The sequence below is a fragment of the Hibiscus syriacus genome, unplaced genomic scaffold (genome assembly GCF_006381635.1).
Source record: "Hibiscus syriacus cultivar Baekdansim isolate YM2019G1 unplaced genomic scaffold, ASM638163v2 tig00110206_pilon, whole genome shotgun sequence".
In the NCBI taxonomy this organism is placed as follows: domain Eukaryota; kingdom Viridiplantae; phylum Streptophyta; class Magnoliopsida; order Malvales; family Malvaceae; genus Hibiscus; species Hibiscus syriacus.
The window spans coordinates 162,047-184,902 of record NW_024062627.1 but is presented as its reverse complement, the minus strand read 5'-3'; the positions used below and the strand labels follow the sequence as shown (position 1 = coordinate 184,902).

General features: G+C 32.2%; 3 protein-coding genes across 3 annotated transcripts; 1 reads left to right on the top strand and 2 right to left on the bottom strand.

Annotated features, from left to right (window-relative positions):
* Positions 1 to 5,834: 5,834 nt before the first annotated feature.
* LOC120219350 (nuclear factor of activated T-cells 5-like) lies at positions 5,835 to 8,632 on the bottom strand. The gene is made up of 3 exons (XM_039216165.1): positions 7,356 to 8,632; positions 6,985 to 7,195; positions 5,835 to 6,825 (listed from the first exon to the last, which is right to left on the bottom strand). Exons 1-3 carry the CDS (start codon positions 8,543 to 8,545, stop codon positions 6,124 to 6,126), a joined length of 2,103 nt encoding a protein of 700 aa, XP_039072096.1. The 5' UTR covers positions 8,546 to 8,632; the 3' UTR covers positions 5,835 to 6,123.
* A 4,155-nt stretch (positions 8,633 to 12,787) lies between these two features.
* LOC120219219 (putative zinc finger protein At1g68190) lies at positions 12,788 to 15,247 on the top strand. Its single transcript, XM_039216065.1, is given in 6 exon segments — positions 12,788 to 12,813; positions 13,576 to 13,687; positions 13,689 to 13,868; positions 13,996 to 14,220; positions 14,448 to 14,668; positions 15,020 to 15,247. Coding segments are annotated over 6 exon segments (891 nt in total). The 3' UTR covers positions 15,147 to 15,247.
* Positions 15,248 to 17,741: 2,494 nt separating this feature from the next.
* LOC120219202 (carbonic anhydrase 2-like) lies at positions 17,742 to 21,479 on the bottom strand. The gene is made up of 9 exons (XM_039216053.1): positions 21,348 to 21,479; positions 21,190 to 21,248; positions 20,917 to 21,051; positions 19,973 to 20,021; positions 19,257 to 19,373; positions 19,004 to 19,057; positions 18,585 to 18,670; positions 18,368 to 18,473; positions 17,742 to 18,046 (listed from the first exon to the last, which is right to left on the bottom strand). The coding sequence occupies exons 2-9, from the start codon at positions 21,237 to 21,239 to the stop codon at positions 17,882 to 17,884; spliced, it is 762 nt and encodes a 253-aa protein (XP_039071984.1). The 5' UTR covers positions 21,240 to 21,248; positions 21,348 to 21,479; the 3' UTR covers positions 17,742 to 17,881.
* Between the last annotated feature and the right edge of the window lie 1,377 nt (positions 21,480 to 22,856).

Genomic DNA, 22,856 nt, shown 5'->3' with positions numbered 1-22,856 from the left:
CCAACAGAGAATGATGCTTGTGAATGGTTCGTAGAAGGTCTGTGTTCAAGATTGAAACAAATGCTGATTGTGTTGAACCTGTCTTCATTTCAAGAGGTGGTAAACCGTGTCAAAGCTCTGGAAAGGGCTCAGAACAAGAGGTTTGGAGATTTAAAATTTCACACATCTAAAAGAATGGGTATCATTAAGTTCTGCACCATCGAAAAGGGGCAGAGATGTTGGTCATCGACCTCAAGCTAGATCAGAGTCAATGACATCCTCTGCAAGAAGATCAAATCCGATTAGAGGTAGACAAACTCAGTCAGTGAGATTTGGAGTTGGGAGATCAAATCAGAGCCAAACTATACAATGCCCACATTGTGGGAAGAAACACTCGAGGATATGCATAATGATTTCTGGAGCCTGTTTTAAATGTGGGGAAACCGGACATTTTGTTCAAGATTATCCCATGATAGCTGGGGAGTCTGTGCAACCAAAAAGGTATGCTTCCGTGACTCAGAGGGGAAGACGTAGAGGCAGAGAAAGAAGTCAGCCAGAATCATCTACTCAATAGGAGATACACTCTACAGCTCGAGTGTATAATCTTAAGACTAATGAGGATAGAGATGACCTGGATATAATAACAAGTATTTTTCAATTGAATGACAAGAATGTTTTTGTATTGATTTATTCAGGGTCTATTTATTCTTACATTAGCAGTAATTTAGTGAGGGAATTGAATATTCCATTAGAAGTTATTAACAATGATGTGATAGTGACTAATCCTCTAGGGCACAATGCTCGGGTTAATATGGTATGTCGAGGGTGTCCCATACAGGTTCAGGGAATCGAATTCCCTGCTAATTTGATGGAATTACCTTTTGACGAATTCAAAATGATACTAGGAATGGATTAGTTATATCGTTACTATGCTAATGTTGATTGTAGACTAAAAAGGGTAACGTTGAGAAGTTCAGAATGTGTAGAAGTTATTGTATTTAGTGAAGGATGGAATATATTGGCGAATGTAATTTCAGTGATGTCTGCAAAGAAGTTACTGCTACAGGGATGTCAAGGGTTCATTGCTAATGTACTGGATGTAAGAGCCAAAGAAAAAGGGATTGAAGAAATTCCTATAGTGAGAGAATTCTTCGATGTATTTTCTGCAGAGTTGCCAGGGTTACCTCCGGACAGAAAGGTAGAATTTCATATTGAGGTAATGCCAGGAACAACGCCCATTGCAATGGCACCATACAGAATGGCTCCAAAAAAGTTGCAAGAATTAAAAATTCAATTACAGGAATTACTGGACAAAGGGTTTATCAGACCAAGTGTATCACCATGGGGAGCTCTAGTTTTGTTCGTCAAAAATAAAGATGGATCAATGCGTCTCTGCATTGATGATAGGCAACTCAATAAAGTGACCATCAAGAATAAATATCATCTCCCCAGAATCGACGATTTATTTGATCAGTTAGAGGGAGCTTCAATGTTCTCAAAGATTGATTTACGTTCCGATTATCATCAATTAAAAATTCAAGATAAAGATATTCAATAATTAAAAATACATGGCATGATCATATATGGCATAGTGCATTACATGCATGCAAGTTGTAATGTTACGATCGAATGGTGAGAATGCATGTTTCATGAATGCATCATTATATATATTTTATTTTATGCCTCACTAAGTCTATGACTTAGTGTGTAAGTGATTTACACGTAGGTACTAAGAAGCAAGAAGATCAGAACTAGTCGTGGCGACAACATACCTTACTAGAAGATAAGATCAGAAGTAATTGGCAAAGTATGTGTTTTGTTGTATATAGTGTGTTGGCATGTAATAAGTTGTTAATTACGAATGCTCTGATTGATTTTGTAGTATTTTGGTCAACTTCTGTAAGTGAACAACTTTTATTATAATGAAAGTTTAAAATTTCCCTGATTTTCTTTAAGAGTCAATGTTTGAAAAGTTAAAGTGACACCTCGGATTCGTATTCGGGTCGGGTATGGATTGGGGGTGTTACATGGATCAGTTAGGTTTAGATCCACAACGACGTTATTTGGGAGTCATCTCTATGTTCGACGGGAATACCCACACCTGGTTGGAGTTTGTGGTGAGTAGTGTTTCGGCTGATTGTCTGACCTGATATTTCTTCAGGGAACGTTTTAGGAGTCGTTTCCTTGGAGAGAAATATTTAGTGCAGAGACGATAATAATTTTAGGACCTGGTTCAGGGAGATGATAGTTTCTAAGTATAATATAGAGTTTCTGAAGTTGCTGAAGTATGATTCTAGTTTGGTACCTACCGAGAGGGATATGTGTTGAAAGTTTTCTCAAGGACTCATATACGAGTTGTGTTGTCAGGTGGTTACTCATCAGGATGATGTGTTTGATATTGTAGTAGAGAGAACAAAATATGCTGAAGAAGCTTAGGCTTTTTCTCCTGATAAAGATAGGGTAGATCAAGAGCGATCTAGGAGACCTTCTGGTCAGTCTGAGACCTTCAGGTGGTCACAGTCATGGTAGGACTTTCGGATCTGTTTCGAGGATTGACAGCAGAGCTCAATCGCAGAGTATAGGACCAACTGTTTCTTTGGCTAGACAGTCCTCCCCTGTCTACGCCACCTGACGTTCTGGTGATCGAGATCAATCAGGGACTTCTGCATGTATATTTATTGTTATTTCTATTTCTTGTTATGCACTTATTATAACGCCCTTTCTATATTTGAGTTTTGTATCTTAAGACCCTCAGATTTTTTATTTAAGGCACCGAGATCATCGTTTTCGTTCCGAGTCTAGCGAGATTTTTCGTTGTTGTTAATAGAGTAATTAACTTTTAGAGACGTAGTTTTCATTTTCTGTCTGACTCGAATGAATTTGGAGGACGAAATTCTTTTAAGGGAAAGAGAGTTATCACACCCTAAATTTTAATTTAATTAAGGGACCAAAATAGATAGTTTTGAAAATTTATGGGCCAATCTCAATTTTTTGGGAAGTTCAGGACTTAGTCCTGAATTTTCCCATTTTTGGGCTATAGAGAAAATTTAAAAATGATAAATATATGGTTATAGAGGCTTGAAACCGTAACTTAGGGGATGACCACCCATTCCTTAACCATCCAACCTAGGTCATTGTTGGTGATTATAATAATAAAAATAAATTTTAAGGGTTATGCTCGGGTTAAATACCCAAATCATATACCCCAGCGTGAACCAAACCCTAATTTCCAAATTTTATTCCCCCAAAATCCTTAGCCATCCCTGTCGCCCATCTCCGATCTAGCCACCTCCGGTCGGTAGTGGTGTACACCATCGTCATCATCGAATTCAGCAGCAACCGATGACCTCAACCAAACTGGCCACCGTTAGACATGAAAAAGTGAAAACCTATATAGCTTACCTTCATCGTTCGACGCCACCGTCTGCCGATAAGTGTCACCGCTAACACCAACTGAAGTGTTGCCTCTGTTCGACTGCAACCCATTGTTACACTCGTTGAAACCCTGCGTCGTCTATCGTGGAATAGCGTTCAAAAGTATGGCAAAAATTCAATTCTCCCATCGGTTTCTTACATTTTTCGGCTGCCACGACTATCCTCTTGCCTCATCGCTGCCATCATTGAACTCCCATCGTCATCCGACCAAAACCAAACCTAGTTCATTATCCACCATCGTTGTTCTTGCCGTCTGTCGTGGGTAAGCTTTCGACCATTTTTATTCGATTATTTTCACCGTGTTTTGGCTATTTGTTGAGTTAATTTATGATGATATGGTGAATTAGAGCTTTGGGAGTAATCGGATCCCCCTGAATCGACTGTTTCCCCACCGCACACACCACAACGTGTCGGTAGTGCGCGTGGGCTCTTTCTCCAGCTATGGCCTATGACCATTTATAGAAACTGTCTAGATGGATCAAACTGGTCTGATTCAACTACCGAACTGATTTAACCCAAATCGACATGACTCGTTAACTTTAACTTTGACTTGTTCTTTGACCGTTGACCAGACCCATTTACTTTGACTTTGACCTTTTGACTAGTTTGATTGTTTATTTTGACTAAAAAGTCAAATTTTTTGAAAAGTCATATTTTATGTTTTTTGACATCCTGAGTCCAAATCTAAAGTATGTTTTGCCAAATTCGAACCTAAAAGCCTCCGAATTAACCAATAAACTCAAATATGCATATGTAATTTAAGTGATTTAATGATGTGCATTTAGTTTAATTTAATTTAATTTAAGGGGTCAAAGGCTAATTTGTGTTATCGTATATTTAAGGTACTCGCGATTCTCCTGATCGTTCATCTACTCGACCCGGTTCCTCCCGATCCACTTGATTGCGAGAGCCAGTGATTACTCATATAGTTATGCAACCCTGTTAAATACTCAGTTTAGAGTACTATTCCAATAATAATTTTGTTCTGATAAGACTTAGGTTCTCGTACAGTCGAAAAGCGTAGTGAAGTTGGTGCTCGATAGATCTACCGGACTGATTCTTTTTGTGAGATGTGTTTCTTATGTGCTATATATATATATGTTTGAATATCATGTGCACATGACTATTTTACCTGATTTGCAATATGACTAGTTGGTCTGATTTAATTTCGCATGATTTATATGTTTTAAACCTGATTTCTGATTTACTGAAGTTTTAAACCAGTTTGTCTGATAAATGTTCTCTAGTTACTATTTTTACTAAATTGACATCTACTGGAACTCTGATTTCCTTGGTACTATTAGTTAATGTTTGAAAACTATTCTCTTCGGGGTACTCTGGGATCTGGTATGAAGTCTTTGCAGGTTCAGCTCCGATCAAGCTAGTAATTCTTCGTGTAGATTCGACACCGATCAAGCTGGTAATTCTTTATGGACCTAAGACGACCCTTGGGGGGCTCTTAGGCCCCATGGGCCTAGTGATAAGACCTTATGGACCCTAAAGTACTTCTTTAGGGTGGCTCTTCTACTATGTGTATTGGGTAAGTCCTTATGGGTATGAGGGCACACCCCTCAGGTGAGCACCTACACTTCGACTAGGGTAAGACCTTATGGACCCATTGTTCTCTCTTAGGTTGACACCTTCAACTTTTGGGCCTAGGGTAAGTTCTTATGGATGCAGTTCTGAAGAACTACATATGGTGTACGGTTGGAGTGTTGTTATGTATTTTAAACTACAACTCTGCTATCGTTTTCATAACTTTGATAATGATCCGATTTTGAAACCTAACTGTATGTTTTTATTTTGAACTGCTGAAACACACTAAGCTCCCTAGCTCACTCCCCCAAACTTTTCCCTTTCAGATTTTTTTATAGGTGATCCGAACCTGACACTTGGAGGATCGACACATTTGTACATTATTATTTTATTGTAATGTATTTATCTTCCTAGTTGCATTTTTTTTGGTGACATGTGCCTATATTTTGAAAATATTTGTTTTACAACTTATACTGCTTTTGCTACTGATGTTAATTTACTTTGACACCAATTAGGGAATATTTTATATTACTCGGTCCTTACGACTTTTTTTTTCATTCTGGAATTGAACTTTAATATTATCAACTGTATTTTTAAAGATGTTTATTCATAATATTGTTTTAAATCATCAAAAAAATGTTTTGAAAATTTTTATTGCAATCCTCTAGATCTGATCGTAATGTATATGCCGGGTCTAGGGGTTACACAAACAGTGAGATAAGTCTCCTTTCATCTCGTGTTAGAGACTTGAAGAGTGTATCCATGTCGAACTCTTCCTTCACAAAACTTTCGAGCTTCAAGCAAGAATTTGCCTTTAAAAGTACGTCTCTGCATGCCCAATACCCTAGGAAACCTGGATCAATAACAATGTAAGAAACAATCAACTTGAAATCTTTCGGTATTTGTATAACCATCATTAAGTAACAGATATTTGATTTGCACACAATATAAGAGTTTGAGCTTTTACAGTATAAATCTTCAGATGACTTTCATTTCCTATGACAATACCAGCAATATGACATACACGAGATACTAAAACATAGAGTTCCTTATTATCTTTCGCAAATACATACCACAAACCAATACAAAATTAAAAGACAGACACTAAACAGAATTTAAAGATATAACCCAAACCCTTCTTTCGAAATTAGTGTTGCTTCCTTCTTGACTGATTTATATTGGCTGAGATGTTCTGATCTGGGACTTAATGTTATCAGTCGGAATTTGCGCAGATGCATCTGGCAATACTACTCCAGTCATGGTTTGGTACTGAGAAGGCATGTTGGGTGCTAAAGGTTGTGTGTAATACATCTGAGCATGAGCGGGATCGGTGATTTCATAAGCATATTGGGCAGATGCGGCAGATGTAGGTGCGACAGATTGGGAAGGATGATGAATCTGGGAGTAACCCACATATTGTTGCTGGTGCTGACTGTTTTGCACTTGAACCAGTTGCTGGTTACTGGTATTTGATGTTCTGTATAGACCCGTGGAAGCAGTCATTTCAGGTTTGGCAAGAGGAGCATTTCTCATAGGGTTGTATGCTACATGTGTGGGAGCCATTGTAGGATTGGGAGGAGTCTGCGGACGGCTTGAAGGGAGTCCCGTGGGGGCTTCACTAATGCTAGGTTGCTGAACAGGCATGCTGTAAGTTTGGGGCTGCCTTGCAGACACATAATACAGGGGATATTGCTGATCAATCTGTGTTTGATGATGAAGATGTTGCTGCTGCTGCTGCTGCTGCTGTTGCTGGGAAGGATATACAGGATAATAAGCAGATATCGGCACCGCCCCAGAAGGGTGATGATGAATGTAATGTGGCGCAGCAGCAGTAGCCTGTAAGAATTGTTGCTGCTGCAGCGGATGCTGTTGCTGTTGATGGTGTTCGAATTGATGTTGCTGCTGCAGCTGATGCTGTTGCTGTTGATGCTGTTGCTGTTGATGCTGTTCGAATTGCTGTTGCTGCTGCTCGAATTGATGTTGCTGCTGCAGCTGATGCTGTTCCTGTTGATGCTGTTCAAATTGCTGTTGCTGCTGCTCGAATTGATGTTGCTGCAATACATAACCAGAATCCTGAAATGGTTGTTGTATCTGAACTCGGCCAATTGTGTCGGGATCAGAGATATTAAGCTTTGGATCAATGGAGTTTGCGGGAACCCTATTAGCTCCAGATGGGATCTGAAGAACTGGGTCTTGATAAATCACAGGTTTTTGACGCGACAATGGATTTGTAAAACTACTGTCACTGAACAAATTATTTACAACAATCTCAACAACTTTCTAATGGTAAATCCAAGCATAATTGAACAGAAGCAATTATAACAACAATCTAAGCAACTTTTTAACTGTAAATCCAATCATAACTGAAGAAAAGAAACGAAATCCGTGGATTATGAAAGCAGTACCTTGAGATCGAATCTGGAGAAGTCAAATCTTGACCACTGCCATACTTCTGTTGATTCTGAGGAGGCAAACCCTGAGGCTGTGGAGTTTGCAGTTTCCTATAACCCACAGGAACCCCATGATCTGATCTCTCATCATCTGAAAGAACCCGATTCGTGTACTCCCCGGGAACCACACCTGAATTCACGACCACTCCACCCCCAGAAGCGGGGATGCCCACCGGCATTGGCGGTGGGGATGACAAAGCCGCAAACACTTCATCCTGTTGCTTCACTCCAACACCAGCAGCAACGGCAGAAGAAGCAGTTACAGTAAATTGAGCAAACTGTTCCTCAATTCCCACTTTATGCTCCTTCTGATCCTCAACATGGACTCGGATCGGAGGTAAGTTAGCAAGCGAAGGAGGAGAAGAAGTTGAACCAAAAGAAGAAGTAGTTTCAAGCATGGGAGAATCAGGAACCGACTGAACATCTTGACTTTTTGAATTCATATTCTTCCGACTGCCACTCCCTTCATCTTTCGAACCAACTTCTACGACGTTTCCCTGACGATCTTCATCCAAGCCCAACAAATTCACGTTCGTCGTCGGATCCGAAAACCCTCGGTTCAACAACCCAGACCCATTCAACGCGTTAAGAAACCATTCATCGGACTTGGTGGAATTGTTAATAATCGGCCCAATTGAATGAGAAGACGCTAGGGTTCCGTCCGGATTGAGAGGGAAAAGAAAGAGGCGAATCCGGGAGGACTTACTTGACGACGTCGTTTGGGAACAAGTTCGATCGTATTCATCGATCATGTTTTCGAGGTCATCGTCGGTTGTAACGGAGATGAGAGAGTCGAGGTCTTCGGAGGGAAGTTGGTATTTTAGAGTAAAAGGGCAGCCGCGGAGAAGAGAAAGAGAGAGGCGGTGGTGGAGGGAAGCGAGCGTAGTGTGGCGGTCAACGACAACCATACGAGTGTCTCCGCCGATGTAACATAAGACTTTGTCGTGGGGACGAGGGACGATGGTACCGCCATAGCTGCACATGAGGCGGAGCTTTGAGTGGAGAGCAGTGGGAAGAGCCGGGTCGTCCCATGAGTCCGTGTTACGAGAACGTGGCGAAGAGTCTATGGAATCGGGATAGATGGCGGGAATGGAGGTGGTGGAAATAGGTGGAGACGCCGCAGGAGGCGGAGGCGGGGATTCCATTTGAGAATTTCCACGAGAAAGGAGGAACTTGGAAAAAGAAGTAATGAGAGAGAGAAAGAGAGAGAGAGAGAGAGAGAAGATGCGATTGAGTAGCGGAAAGTTAATATGCTTAGCTGCCGTTGCTTAGCTGTTTTGCTCATTTCATTTTGTTTTGGCTTTTTCTAAAAATATCATAAATTTCCTTTAGATTTTTTAAACAATCTTTAAGAGTTGGATTTTTTTAAAACTTAAAATAATCACAAGTAAAACCCCATATGTATAAAGTTAATTATTCTTAGCATTTTTTATTATGAGAAAATAACCATTCTGGTTTTATTTTAAATTTTTAAAAAATATAAATAAGATGGCGACATGTTTATTATATAGATTATATATCCAAGTAGCTATAGAAAATAAAAATAATAATTAATCAGTTAAGATTATAAATCTATTAGGTTGGGATAATTTTCTTTTGGAAAATCACGTGAAGTGCTAATTGTTTTTTGAAACGAACATTTTGTTTAGTTTTATTTTATAAATTTCATATAATTTTCAAACAGGCATGTTCACAAATCTTCACATCCGATTGTCATTCTATTATATTGCAAGTAAGATAACGCAAAGATACATAAATTGACTTGATGAAGGGGTAAAACATTAGTAAAACTGTAAAATGCATCATAAGTAATCATCATTTTTTCCATCATAGTCGTATTTAAAATATTCATGTCTTAACTTTTTTATTTTGATAAATATTTTCTTATTTTTAATTATTAAGTTTATTTTTTTATTTTTTTCATCCAGCCGTCTAAAAAAGATACTAAATTTTACACTAAGTGTAATTAGATTTTATCTATAATAGGGTTAAAATTCACTTGTATCCAGTGTAAAACTCTTAGTTTTATATCTTTTCAAGATCGTTGGATGTACGAAATCAAAGACTGAGATTAACTCATTTTTTAAAATTGAATATCTTCATATATTCTACTGATAATCTAGAGTCTTTAATTTCTCTCATCCAACGGTTCTAAGAAAATATTAAACTTTTAGTTTTACATTAAATGTAACTAAATTCTACCCTTTTTAATATTGGTATTATATAATTATATAATTTTAATAACTATTTTATACATAATATTTAATTTCTCGTCGGACAAATTTAATTTACTTTAATTATTTATTTGAATATTAAATAAGAATACTTACTAATAAATTAAAGTAGCTTATAAAATAAAAATATATTATCAATATGTTAAATAATATTTTTATATAATTTAATATCACAATATATTTTAAATTATCGGATAACTGAAGCAACTTTATAAGTAATAGGGTATAATAGTATTTAAACAGTTAATTTGGTCATTGGTCGAACTGAATTCTCATTAATCGAATTGATTGAACTTTTTTCTTTAACCATTAATTGAACTTATTTTTTAAAAAATATTAATCGAACCGAACAAAATAATTTTTAGTTAGATTAAGTTGAGTTTAATAAATGTATTTTTTATTTGGATTTAAATTTAATTAGGTCTTGATAATTTAATAGATTTATATGATTAAAAAACAATTAGGTATTAATTTTTAACAGAGTTTTGAGTTTAAAATATGTATTTAATATATTTAATATTTTTATTAATTTGATTAATTAATTCATTTTAAATTGAATTAATTGTTAATTCAATATTAAAAATATTAATCATTATTCAATTAAATTAATTCAATAGTTAACCATTTTAATAAAAAAATCAAATTGATTGGTTAATTCAATTAAAATCAAGAAATGAATATTTGTAAGGGTGCGTTTGGTTCATAGAATGTAAGATTACCAATAGGAATAAAAGATTACAAGGGAATATGATTACTGGGAATGTTGTATTTTGTGTTTAGTTGGTTTAGCAGGAATGTAAGATTACTATGTTTGGTTAAAGGAATAAAATATTATTGGAATGTATATTTGACCAAATTGTCCTTATTATATATTTGTATAATATTACAAACTGTAAAATATTTATATATTTTCTTTAAAAAATTAAATTTATAATATTTATATAATTTTTTACAAAATTAAAAATATAAAAAAGGTTTAATGAAAGGGTAAAAAAAATTTAACCCCTGAACTTCATATAAAATTTTAATTATAGACTTTTTTTTTGTAAATCTAAAATAATTTAAGGATAAATTTGTAATTTAACATTCGTAGAATTTTTATTATTCAATGACAGAAAAAATATATTTTTGAAAAAAAAATAAAAATTTAAGGGCATTTTAGTCCAAAACGCCGGTAATGTTACAATACCTAAGGGAAGGGAGGTAATGACATTCCCGGTAATATACCCAAAAAAATCTACTAATGGTAATAAAACATTACCGGGAATGAGATTCCTGGCCAACCAAACATAGGAATGTGGGATTCACATCCCATGGGAATCCCACAATCCTCGAACCAAACACCTAAGGATTGTGGGATTCTCATGCCATGTTTGGTTGGCCGAGAATCTCATTTCCGATAATGTTTTATTACCAATAGTAAATTTTTTTGGGTATATTACCGGGAATGTCATTACTTCCATTCCTTTAGGTATTGTAACATTACCGGCGTTTTTGACTCAAATGCCCTTAAATTTTTTATTTTTTTTCAAAAATATCATTCTTCTGTAATTGAATAATAAAAATTCTACGAAGGTTAAATTATAAATTTATCCTTAAATTATTTTAGATTTATAAAAAAAAATTTATAATTAAAATTTTATATAAAGTTCAGGGGTAAAATTTTTTTTACCATTTCATTAAATATTTTTTATATTTTTAATTTCGTAAAAAAATTATATAAATATTATGAATTTAATTTTTTAAAGAAAATATATAAATATTTTATAATTTGTAATATTATACAAATATATAATAAGGACAATTTGATCAAATATACATTCCAATAATCTTTTATTTCTTTAACTAAACACAATAATCTTACATTCCTGCTAAACCAATCAAACAAAAAATACAACATTCTCAGTAATTCTATTCCCTAGTAATCTTTTATTCCTACTGATAATCTTACATTCTGTAAACCAAACGTACCCTTACAAATATGTATAAACGAGGGAGTTAGTATGTGAAGCCATGCCTGAAAAAAAAAAGGTACTTGACAGTCTTGCACCGTATTTGCCTTTCGGTTCATGAGGTACGCCCCGCACGTACACGTACACCTTCGGCCCGCTAGCGTTTGCTTGTTATCATCGTATTTAATCAACTCTTAAATTAAATAGATTTGATTTATGTTTGAAATAGACTCAAATTTTTAAGGATCTAAAATAAAATGTTTTATATACTTCTTAAAAAAATCATTAGAAATTTAAAAAAAAAATAACATTTTAAAATTTTATTTTTTAAATTAAATTATCAATAATATTAATATGTATATATTGTGTTTTCGAAATAAAATATAAAATTTTTATGTATTTAAAGTTTAGATTCGAGTTTGAGTTTGATCTTCAATTAATTTAAGTCTTTAAATATTTTGAGTTCAAAATTTTCAAGCTGGAGTCATATTTTAGTTTTTTGATTTATTTTGAGTCGAGTTTAACAAATTTAAACTCATAAATTTTCGAGTCGAATCGAATTTCAATTTTTTTTCGAGTGCAAATTGAATATCATAGTATGAAACTCATAAAATTTTTAGTTAAATCAAGTTTAATTTGACACTTTTCAAGAAGTCAAAAATTTATAATATGGAAGCTCGATAATCCTAAAATACAATAAAGGGTTGTCCTTGGATACGTTTGGTTCACGAAATGTAAGATTACCAGTGAGAATAAAATATTACCAGATAATAGGATTACTGAGAATGTTGTATTTTGTGTTTTGTTGGTTTAGCAGGAATGTAAGATTACCGTGTTTGGTTAAAGGAATAAAATATTATTGGAATGTATATTTAACCAAATTGTCCTTATTATATATTTGTATAATATTACAAATTATAAAATTTTTATATATTTTCTTTAAAAATTAAATTCATAATATTTATATTAATTTTTTTACAAAATTAAAAATATAAAAAATGTTTAATGAAAGGATAAAAAAAATTTAACCCCTGAACTTCAAATAAAATTTTAATTATAGACTTTTTTTTGTAAATATAAAATAATTTAAGGATAAATTTGTAATTTAACTTTCGTAGAATTTTTATTATTCAATGACAGAAGAATAATATTTTTGAAAAAAAATAAAAATTTAAGGGCATTTTAGTCCAAAACATCGGTAATGTTACAACACCTAAGGGAAGGGAGGTAATGACATTCCTAGTAATATACCCAAAAAAATTTAATATAAGGCTAAATAAATGTGCTACCATAAATATTAATTTTTTTTAACATTTTCTTTAGAGCACTATCTAAAATGTCAATTTTTTACCGAAAATGTTAATTTTGGTATCTAAAATGAATATTTGTGATATTAACATTTCCAGTAGAAAAAATAACATTTTAGGTAGCATTTGATATTAATATTTTCTGTAAAAAAAATAACATTTTAAGTAGTGCTCTACCGGAAATGTTAAAAAAAATATTAATATTTCCTGTAGAGCATTTTTTAGCTTTATATTAGGTTGTCTTTCTTTAAACATCCCCTATCGACCATCACCGAACACCATCAACCCACTTCAATATTAAAATAATATTTGAAAAAAGTATTTTTATTTTTATTTTTTTACTTTACTTATAAAAACTAGTATTTTTACAAAAATCATATTAATAGTATGCTTTTTTTATCGGTTAAATAAACTTAACAAGAATTATAATGCGTATTAGTATAATATTCTCTTAGTCTCGTAATTTTTATTTTATGTTGATCAAACATATAATATTAAGAAATAAGTTTGATCACACATTAAGTTATATAAAATAATTTTTTTTAAATTATATAAACTGAGGGAAATGATAAAATTAACCTTAAAAGTTATTGATATATTTGACAGATTTATTTTGATATATGTAAAAAGAACGAGACAAATAAGAGTAAAGAAAAAAATATAAGAGTTACTATTTATTGAGTTTTCTAATAAGATGTTTTGACCGGGAAAAGCTTCAGCTTACTGAGGGAGACCGTCATTCACCTTTTAATGGTGGTCTAGAACAACCTCACACATCTCCTTCAATATGCACCTCTGCAAAAAAATATTGATAGTAATCTACTCCAAGATATTGGTACCGATATCCACCGGAGTAACATTCCGCTTGAGGAGCTGAATATGGATTTAGACAACTTATTGTCATCTTCAACTTCTGGTGTGTCTTTTTACGGAGAATCTATTTGGCTATGTAAAAGTCCGATCCGTAGTAGTCAGGTCTGCTCCACTGATCGCAATGTCATTGAAATAGAACATATGCGTGATTAATAGAACTTCTCATTTTTCCTGAAATACTGATATTCTGATAATTGTGTTACGCGTGTTTCTTAATTGAAATTCGTAGATATGATCTCAAAATATGCAAGATCTTGGAGTTTGTGAAGACACATTTTACCAAGATGATTTTAACATGCCTGATATTGGTTTATCTTTCCGCAACTTTGAAGACCTGTTTGGTGTTGATCAAGACCAAACCAGGGGATCGCTTGCTAATAAAGATGTCCCAAGTTCATCTATGAAGGAGATGACCATCAACAACTCGGATAATGTTAATGCACTATCAATGGAGGTTAGGTTCATGGCACTCTTCTTTTATCTTATGACTTTATAATACATATACGGATATATGATCTTCATGTCCATCATATGAATATAGAGATATGATCTTCAAAGGTTCTTCGAATCCGAAATTTGACCATACGCATGCAAGACAACATAGACACTCACCTTCTTGTCTGAGTAACATTGGATATTAAAATGGATTTCATCTAACCACATTTTATTCATAACTTCCAGGGAATCAACACTTCTGATTGCACAATTCAACCATCTTATTCCGTAATGTCGTCTGTTTCAAGGCTCAGTGCCGATACCGGCGCTCCTGACTTTCTTGATAATGGAGTTTCACCTATCACAGTTGGGGAAGCTTCATGCATTTCACCTGACTTAGATAACTTTCATTCAGACGCCAGAGAAAATGCCATGATGAGGTACAAAGAGAAGAAGAAAGCTCGACTGTGAGTATCAATTTTCACTTTTCTTGCAGATTTTATATGTTATTCGGATCCGGGTGTGATACAAGTATGCATTTGGAGTATCTTTGAGAGATACAAATGTCTTGGTGAACATGGAACATGAGCATTTAAAAGAAAAAATGTTGGAGCAACATAGCCTAAAGTAATCATGCTTGATACATATCATACATACATACATATATATATATATATGAGTATATGAAGATAGGAGTATGATCCTTCGTGTCTGTGAAAAGATTCGGAAAAAATATGAACATACTCATACTGAACATGTACCTATATCTGACATTTCTCTTTTATTATTGTTTCTTATAGTGTTTGAATGTTGTTCAGGCATGAAAGACGAATGAATTGTGCACCCCGGAAAGCTAAAGCCGATGTAGAGAAGAGTGTAAAAGGGCGAATTCTGACGACGGAGGACTATGATTCTGATCATCCAAATGTGACAAAGATCTATTAATCGTCTGCATATATATTATTACCAGTTCCTGATTCTGTAAGTATCACTTGTTACTCAATCTTCTATTTATAACTCAACCAATTCTTTCACCTCCGTCTCTTCATAATGTCAACCGTCCATATATGAAGAAACTAATTTTTTTATTATGGATATGGATTTAGATATTCAATGTATGAAATTAATCCGAAAAATAATATATATGATGAATTAAAATTTTAGTTAAACTACATTTATAATTATCTTATTATGAGTAGATTCTAATTTGATTACTAATCTTTTAATTTTATCAATTAGACTATTTAACTATTCAAATAGTCACATATCATTAACATTTAGTGGAGAAGTTGACGTGATATTTAACAGAATTACTATAATTATATATTTGCTTGTCATTACTTATACATTCTATTAATTTGATCTTAGTTTTAATTTAATTCAAAAATATAATCCTCCAGTTAGGTAGTGACATATGGCACGATCTATGTCAGATTGAAATAATTTTTTACTAATTTTTATTTATTTAATATAATATTTTTGTGTGCAACCGTCTGATTGTAGAGAAAATAAATTGAAAAATATCGAGGTTGAAAAGAAACAAACTTAGGTGCTTAAGAATAATGTAGGGTTATATATATATATATATATATAACATAGTTAATGATAAAAAAATATTAAAAATGGTTAAGTGAAGATTCAAATTTAGGTATTGAGATAGAGTTATTGCGTATGTAAACAAAAATTATTGGAAAATTTACCCTCCAAAATTAAGTATTCAACTTAAGTCAATTCAGATTAATCAGGACAAATTCTTAAAAACCGGAAAGACAACAAAAAAGATTTCAAATCTTGATCGATGGTGAGAAGACATTTAAACCACCGAAAAGAATCTGATCCTTTGTTTAAAAAGCTTAAACTCATTTTATTTTAAATCTTGCATTAATTTTAATTTAAAATAAATATAGAATGTACTTAAATATAAATAAAGTATTAAATTGGTTATCTATAAACCAAACATGTATATTTAAGTTATCTCCAATATAAATATAAAATAATTGGCCGGTTATCACACCTTAGTAACTTCCAAACAGCCGTGATGGCTTTTCGCGGTTATCTCTTCATTTTTTCTTCTTTTCTAGTTAATTATTATATAAATTTATTAGTTTTCAATTATATTTTAACATGTTTATAATGATGTTTTCTCTGACTCTTTTTCTGGTAAAAGTATCATGACTACCGATGCTCTTGAACTTTCGGTGCATGTTTTTTTTATTGGTCTTCTTCTAAGTTTTCTCCTCTATGTTTAATGCTTAAGGACGTTGGAGTGATCTGTTTTTGTACGTCATTGCCTCAATTGTTCACGCTTTTATTTATCAGGTTATCATTAGTCGATCACTGTTTTATTTTACTTATGATAGTCGTGATTGTATTTGTTTAGTATATATTTGACAAGACATTGTTAATGATGCTTTTGACAAATGAATAAATCATAGTCATACTTTAAAAAAATAAAGAAAGTTATATCCAATAAGATAGCGACACATATTATCATTAGATTAAAAAATTATTGTATTAAATGAATTAAAATTTAAAAAAACTCTAAATATATCATGCCACATGTCACTGGTGATACATGGTATCACATAATTGGATGATTATTAATTTCAAATTATTAAAATTAGAATCAAATTGATAGAATGTGTAAGTAATGAGGAATAAATACATAATTATACCAAATTTATTAACTAATAGATAGCTTGACTAACATCTTTTAAATAATTAAATGATCTGATTGACAAAATTAAAAGTCGACAATAACATTAGAATCCATCCATAATTAAGTGATATAAATATAGATTATCCCAAATTTTTCAATAATAAACACAAATTATTATCATTTTCCCCAATATTTGTCAAATACAAGTTAAATAATCGTGCAAACCAAGTGATCTCAAAGGTTAAAAGATTTGTTATTTTTCCTTGACGCCCTAAGTTCAAACATCGCATATATAAGAATATGAGCGTTCATTACCAAAGAATTGAAAAATATCTTTGAACAAATACAATATCATAGTCCTATTTTTTTAGGAAAAAATTAAATTATTATTTGGATAATATTTATTTTGATTATTATTTTCATAATATTTTAATTATTATTAATGATAATGGTCATTTAAATGATAACATTTTATCCATATAATTATCGATATTTAATTTATTATTCAATTAATTTAAAATTAATATTACATAGATATGTTATAAGATATATTTTTTTTAATTTATTTTGTCCACAACACCCAAACTTGAATTTTAAGATATCTAACTTTACTTTATTAAGTCAATTGATAATTAAAAATACGAAATTCAAATTACACCATAATTAGATCATAAACTCTAAATCCTAAATCTTAAAAAAAAAGATTAAAATCGCACATAAAAATCCCTTGAACACAATATCAGATATCATTAAAGAATCAAATTAATCATTCGACAAACAGCATTTTAAAAACTTCTCTTAAACAAACGAACAATTGCAACAAAATACTCACAGTTAGGCATGCTCATTCGCATGCCCTGTCTTCCTTAATTTGTTCAAAAATAAATAAATAGAACTATAACATGTTCTGCGACATGCAAACTCGGGCTGACTCGACTCAATACATTATTTTCCTTGTTGAGTCCAACATAATGAGCCAACCACTAACCTTATTGTATGCGACAAGTTGAAATAAAAATGCTCACAAAGCTAAAGTGGGAGCGATTTGGAAGTTGAGATTCCAAAGGTCGAAGTTCCCATTGACAAAATCATAGTGTGCGCCTTTCAACATAAGGGTTTTCTTCACCAATGCCTCTCTAACAAATGGATATGTCAATAGGTTCCCCAAAGATACATTCACTGCTTCCTGCATTTGGTTTAACAACACTAATATTACACACAATGATGAACCTATAAATTCAAAAATAGTCTAAAATTTTAATATTCCCTTTTCCGAAAAAAGAGTACGCAAATTTTCTTATATTCTTCTCCTCCCTTTACCACGTTAAACTGATTTTAACCATTTTTCCAAAATAATAGGTATGCACTTTGTCCCCTATAGGGCTTAATGCATCCACCCCTTATTACACATAATGTTTGATCCAGACATGCATATGATACGAATAAGACAAAATACAAATATGTTCTCGGTTGTAATGATAAGTAATAATGACGACATAAATCTCACCTTCTCGCAGTGCTCGCATAGTTCTTGGAAACTCATCTCATTGCATTCGGATTTCACCTTGGTCTTTGCAGCTAAGCAGATGCTAACCCAATCTTCTATAAAATCACTGCAATATTGAAAATTCAAACATAAATAACTTTTCATTTGTAGTGATATCAGTAGTAATATCGTATTGCAATTGCTTTTTTATATATGCTGATGTTTATAAACGTCTTACCTAGCAGTGGTTCCATCATCGGGGATAGACATGAGCCCTTTGATACCTCCACAGCAACTGTGCCCAATAACCACAATATTCTCCACCTGAACCAAGCATTAATTAATTCCTAAAATTATATTGTCATTCTTTTAAGAATCTATATTTGACATTTTTCTCCCCATACATGTTCAGATATGAATATGCAATATATTATTTTTTAAACAAATATACATACATTTATAATACATATATCCGACAATCCTTTCATCTAGGTTCAAATAGAAAATATATCAGTATTCAGACTTTGAAAAATATTTTGACTAGATATGGAGTTGCCCTCACTAAAGATGATGTTAGTATCAAGTACATTAAAAGAATAAATAATGGAAAATTATGCTTATAAAGTAAAACTATACAATTATTATATATTAATTCACCTTTAGATGCAGGACTGCATATTCAATAGCAGCACCAACTCCGGTGTATTTTTTCTACAGTGAACAACACAAATCAATAAAAAAAATCAACAAAACCAATGGATTAAATTTCAAAAAAATATATTTTAGCGGTGATTAAATAATTTTCAACCAGTGTGCACTAGTTAAATTAACCCATAATTATACTTCATTATCAACTGTTTTGAGTCAAATTCACAAAATTAGAAAATCAATAGTGTAGAATTAGGCTAACCTTGTCATAGGGCGGGACCATGCTGGCAATGTTTCGAACCATAAAAGCTTCCCCTGGTTGGAAATCCAGTATGTGGGACGGACACACCCGAGAGTCCGAGCATGCAAATACCATATACTGAAGGGGGGAAATGTTAATATTTCTTAATAATTGATAATATATTTATATCTTAGAGACATAAATACTTAAATTTAATTTTTTTAAAGAGAATAATATTATTTTTTACTACTTAAATTAATTGATGGTTAGTATAAAATATTTTTAAATATATTTATATCCAGCATTTATGATCAGATACTAATCAAATAACCCAAAGCGATTTTTTCACAAACATGTTGAGTGCACAAACAGACAAGAAAGAGCCTCATAGAACACACTCAGATTTCACTTTAATTTGTCAAACTCTTCTTTATCCGGAAAAGAAAGAGACAGATCACTCTTTTTATTTCCCTTTACCACCATTCCAAAAGTGCGCAAACTATAGCCACACACGGCACCATTCTGAGTTAGCATATTCTGGGTTCGAAACTTAATGCATTGTTGTACTTGAAAATGGAATAATTCCATTAACAAAGTACAAATCTAAGGTAAAAATAATATCTGATAGGATAGCGCAAAACACTGAAAATCAATTCAAATTGTGTGATATCGGGTATTTAATAAACCCAAATGGTCGAAAAATATAAACCAGAACGACGAAAAAATTATCCACGAACCTTCGGGCTTTGGCCTTTGGCAAGTGTACCGTACAGATCAGGATTTTTCCTGGGGAAATGTCAGCCAAACAGATTCATATTAAGCTAATTATAATTCATTTTCCAGAGAGAGAAAAAAAGACGAAGAAGAAAAGAGAGGAAAAAGGCAGGCAGCCATTTTCTCAATCCAACAACCTATTTTGCACCTTTTGGTGCACCTGCAACCACCGAACCATTTTTCCAGTACCTTTTCCAGATATACTTTCTTCATAATTATAATATTAAACATAAAAAGTATCACTCAAAAACAATAATATAGCATTATTCAAATATTAATATATCGTGGGCATGAATCAAACGATTTCGGTAATAAAAAATTATTGTTATTTTTTAAAATCTCGAGTTCAAACATCACGAATATTGGAAATATAACGTTCAGTATTAAATAATTAAAAATTATTTTTAAACGGATGTTATCATGTAGAACGATATTGAATATATATTAATATTAACAAAACTTATATATAAAACATGATGCGTACATAAAAATTAAAATAATATAAAGATCAGAATACATTTAAATATAATTTACTATACATATCGGTTTTTAGTTAATTTACTGATTTGTATTTATTTATAATATCACTACAAAAAGAACATGATAATTGATAAACACATTAACGAATTGAAAACAAGAATGGATTATGGAGGAAAAAGTCGCGTAACATTAAATACAAAGAGAAGAACCCAAAACTATACACCATATTCCACGGTTTGAGAGACAAATAGAAATTTCCTGTTTTCTTTTTTTTTCCCCATTAATTTTTTAAGTAAATAATGATAGCCATAACGTGATAATTTTTATAATTTTAGCTAATGAACGCATATTAATGTTTATTTATCCAGAATCGGTGTGAATGGATTATACACAGATAAACATAGCAGCAGCAAATTTATAAACGTACTCGAATTTTTCTGTCTTGAAATGATTGAAACCGGTTTTGATCCGGTTATCCGCGTCGGAACTCCCAGCTGCCTCTAAATCGGCCGTTATCTGCTTGATTTTCGCGGCGGCAACACTTCCGAGATCAGCTTTTTCACTGCAACCGAGGACGGTGCACGACGGATAAGGACGGTAATTATAGGTGAAATAACCGTCACGGGAAATGAAATCCTCGGCCCTTTTTCTGTTCGAACCAGAAAAACAAAGAATAGCACTGTAAAGTCTGTAATAGTACCTGAGAAGCTTGGACAAAGCTGCAATCGCCTCCTCGTACTCGCTTCCCATGTCTTCTTCCTTGAAAAACACAATAATAGTAATATAAAAAAATAACTAATCATCGTGATCAAAGCTCAAAAGAAAACGTAAAATAATTGCCGCAAATCCATTAATTACCTGGTAAGTTGATAGTTCACTCTTCTTCTTCTTTTGTTTGTTTTTGACGAAATCTGCATTAAACAGTTTATAACTTTCTGCTACAGATTTGCGCTCTATTTATAGTGATATATATTAATTACCTGGCCATATAAAATAGAATGTTGTTGAAGAAAATAAAAAGGGAAAGGATTTGTGATTTTTGAGCGGTGGACGCGTTTTGTCTTGCGCTTTATTTATGGTAAGGCCTGAAAAATATATTCTCCAGAAAATTGATTCTTCCGTTTAATTCTGGTTCAGTTTTTATTGTATTTGACTTAATTTTAATTTAATAATAATAGATATATATAGTGAATAACATTACTTGTATTTTCTTTTGATAAAACAACTAATTTTATTTAAAAAAATATTTAAAATTATGATGAGGATTTATAATTAGTATATTATTTTATAACAGTTAAGACAATAAACTAAGCACTTAAAATTATATAAGAACTATATAAGGAAAAGATAAAAATCTCGTCCAACAAAACTCGAACAATCGGTAGTTATGAACAGATCTGACTACTACGGCAAACGACCTACAATAAGGGATTTAACTACTAAAAAATCACTGACAAACGTAAATCAATGTCAAGCATCGTTAGAAAATGATCTACGAATTCATATTGCAAATCCAAATTCAATTCGAGTCCAAACAGGGAAAACCAACGAGATAACAAATGAGTGACATCTTGATCAGTTGTAGCAACGTCAAATCCAACCCTGAGAAAAATAAATGATAAGAACAACCAAACAATTGAAAAACATGTTATCATAAAGACAAAAAAATCATGTTACAAAAATCATGTTATTAAACAAAAGGAAAAAATAAAGATACAACATAAAAAACAAAGATTTTTTTTTAAAAAAGATCAACAACGATAATCCACGTTAAAACTCATATCGTCATCTCTAATTAAAGATGAAGAAAGGAACTACAACAATTTAGAGAAAACACTACAGTAAAATTATTCTTTAGCGGCGTTTTTTTAGTCCTATAGCGATGTTTAAAAACACCGCTAAAAGTACTTGTGGCGATAGGAAAAACGATTCGAAGAATTCTAGTTAAGTTGAGAAAAATCATGCAAATTGTTTCACTTGACGTGAAACAATGGAAGATTATGAATTTGAGTAGGACATATTACTTTACCATTAATAGCATTAATTGAGATCTATTGTTTTCAATTATTTGCTGGAAGTTATGGTATAATAGGATTAAAAGGAATTTTGACGAATATTTCATTAAAAATGGGGTGTTTTAAGAGCATTTTACAGTTATCAAAAAATATTTTTTAAGAAATGATCAAGGTCGGTTGATGTTTAACTCGTCTCAAAATAGTCATAATTATAATTTATTTATATGGGAAAGACCTCTAATAAATAAACAGGGATGCACATTTTCATATATCATATCAAATTTGATTCGAAAAAAAAGTGAATATCCTATTTTTCTAATGATAAAATAGTTGTTCATACTTAGACTGAAAA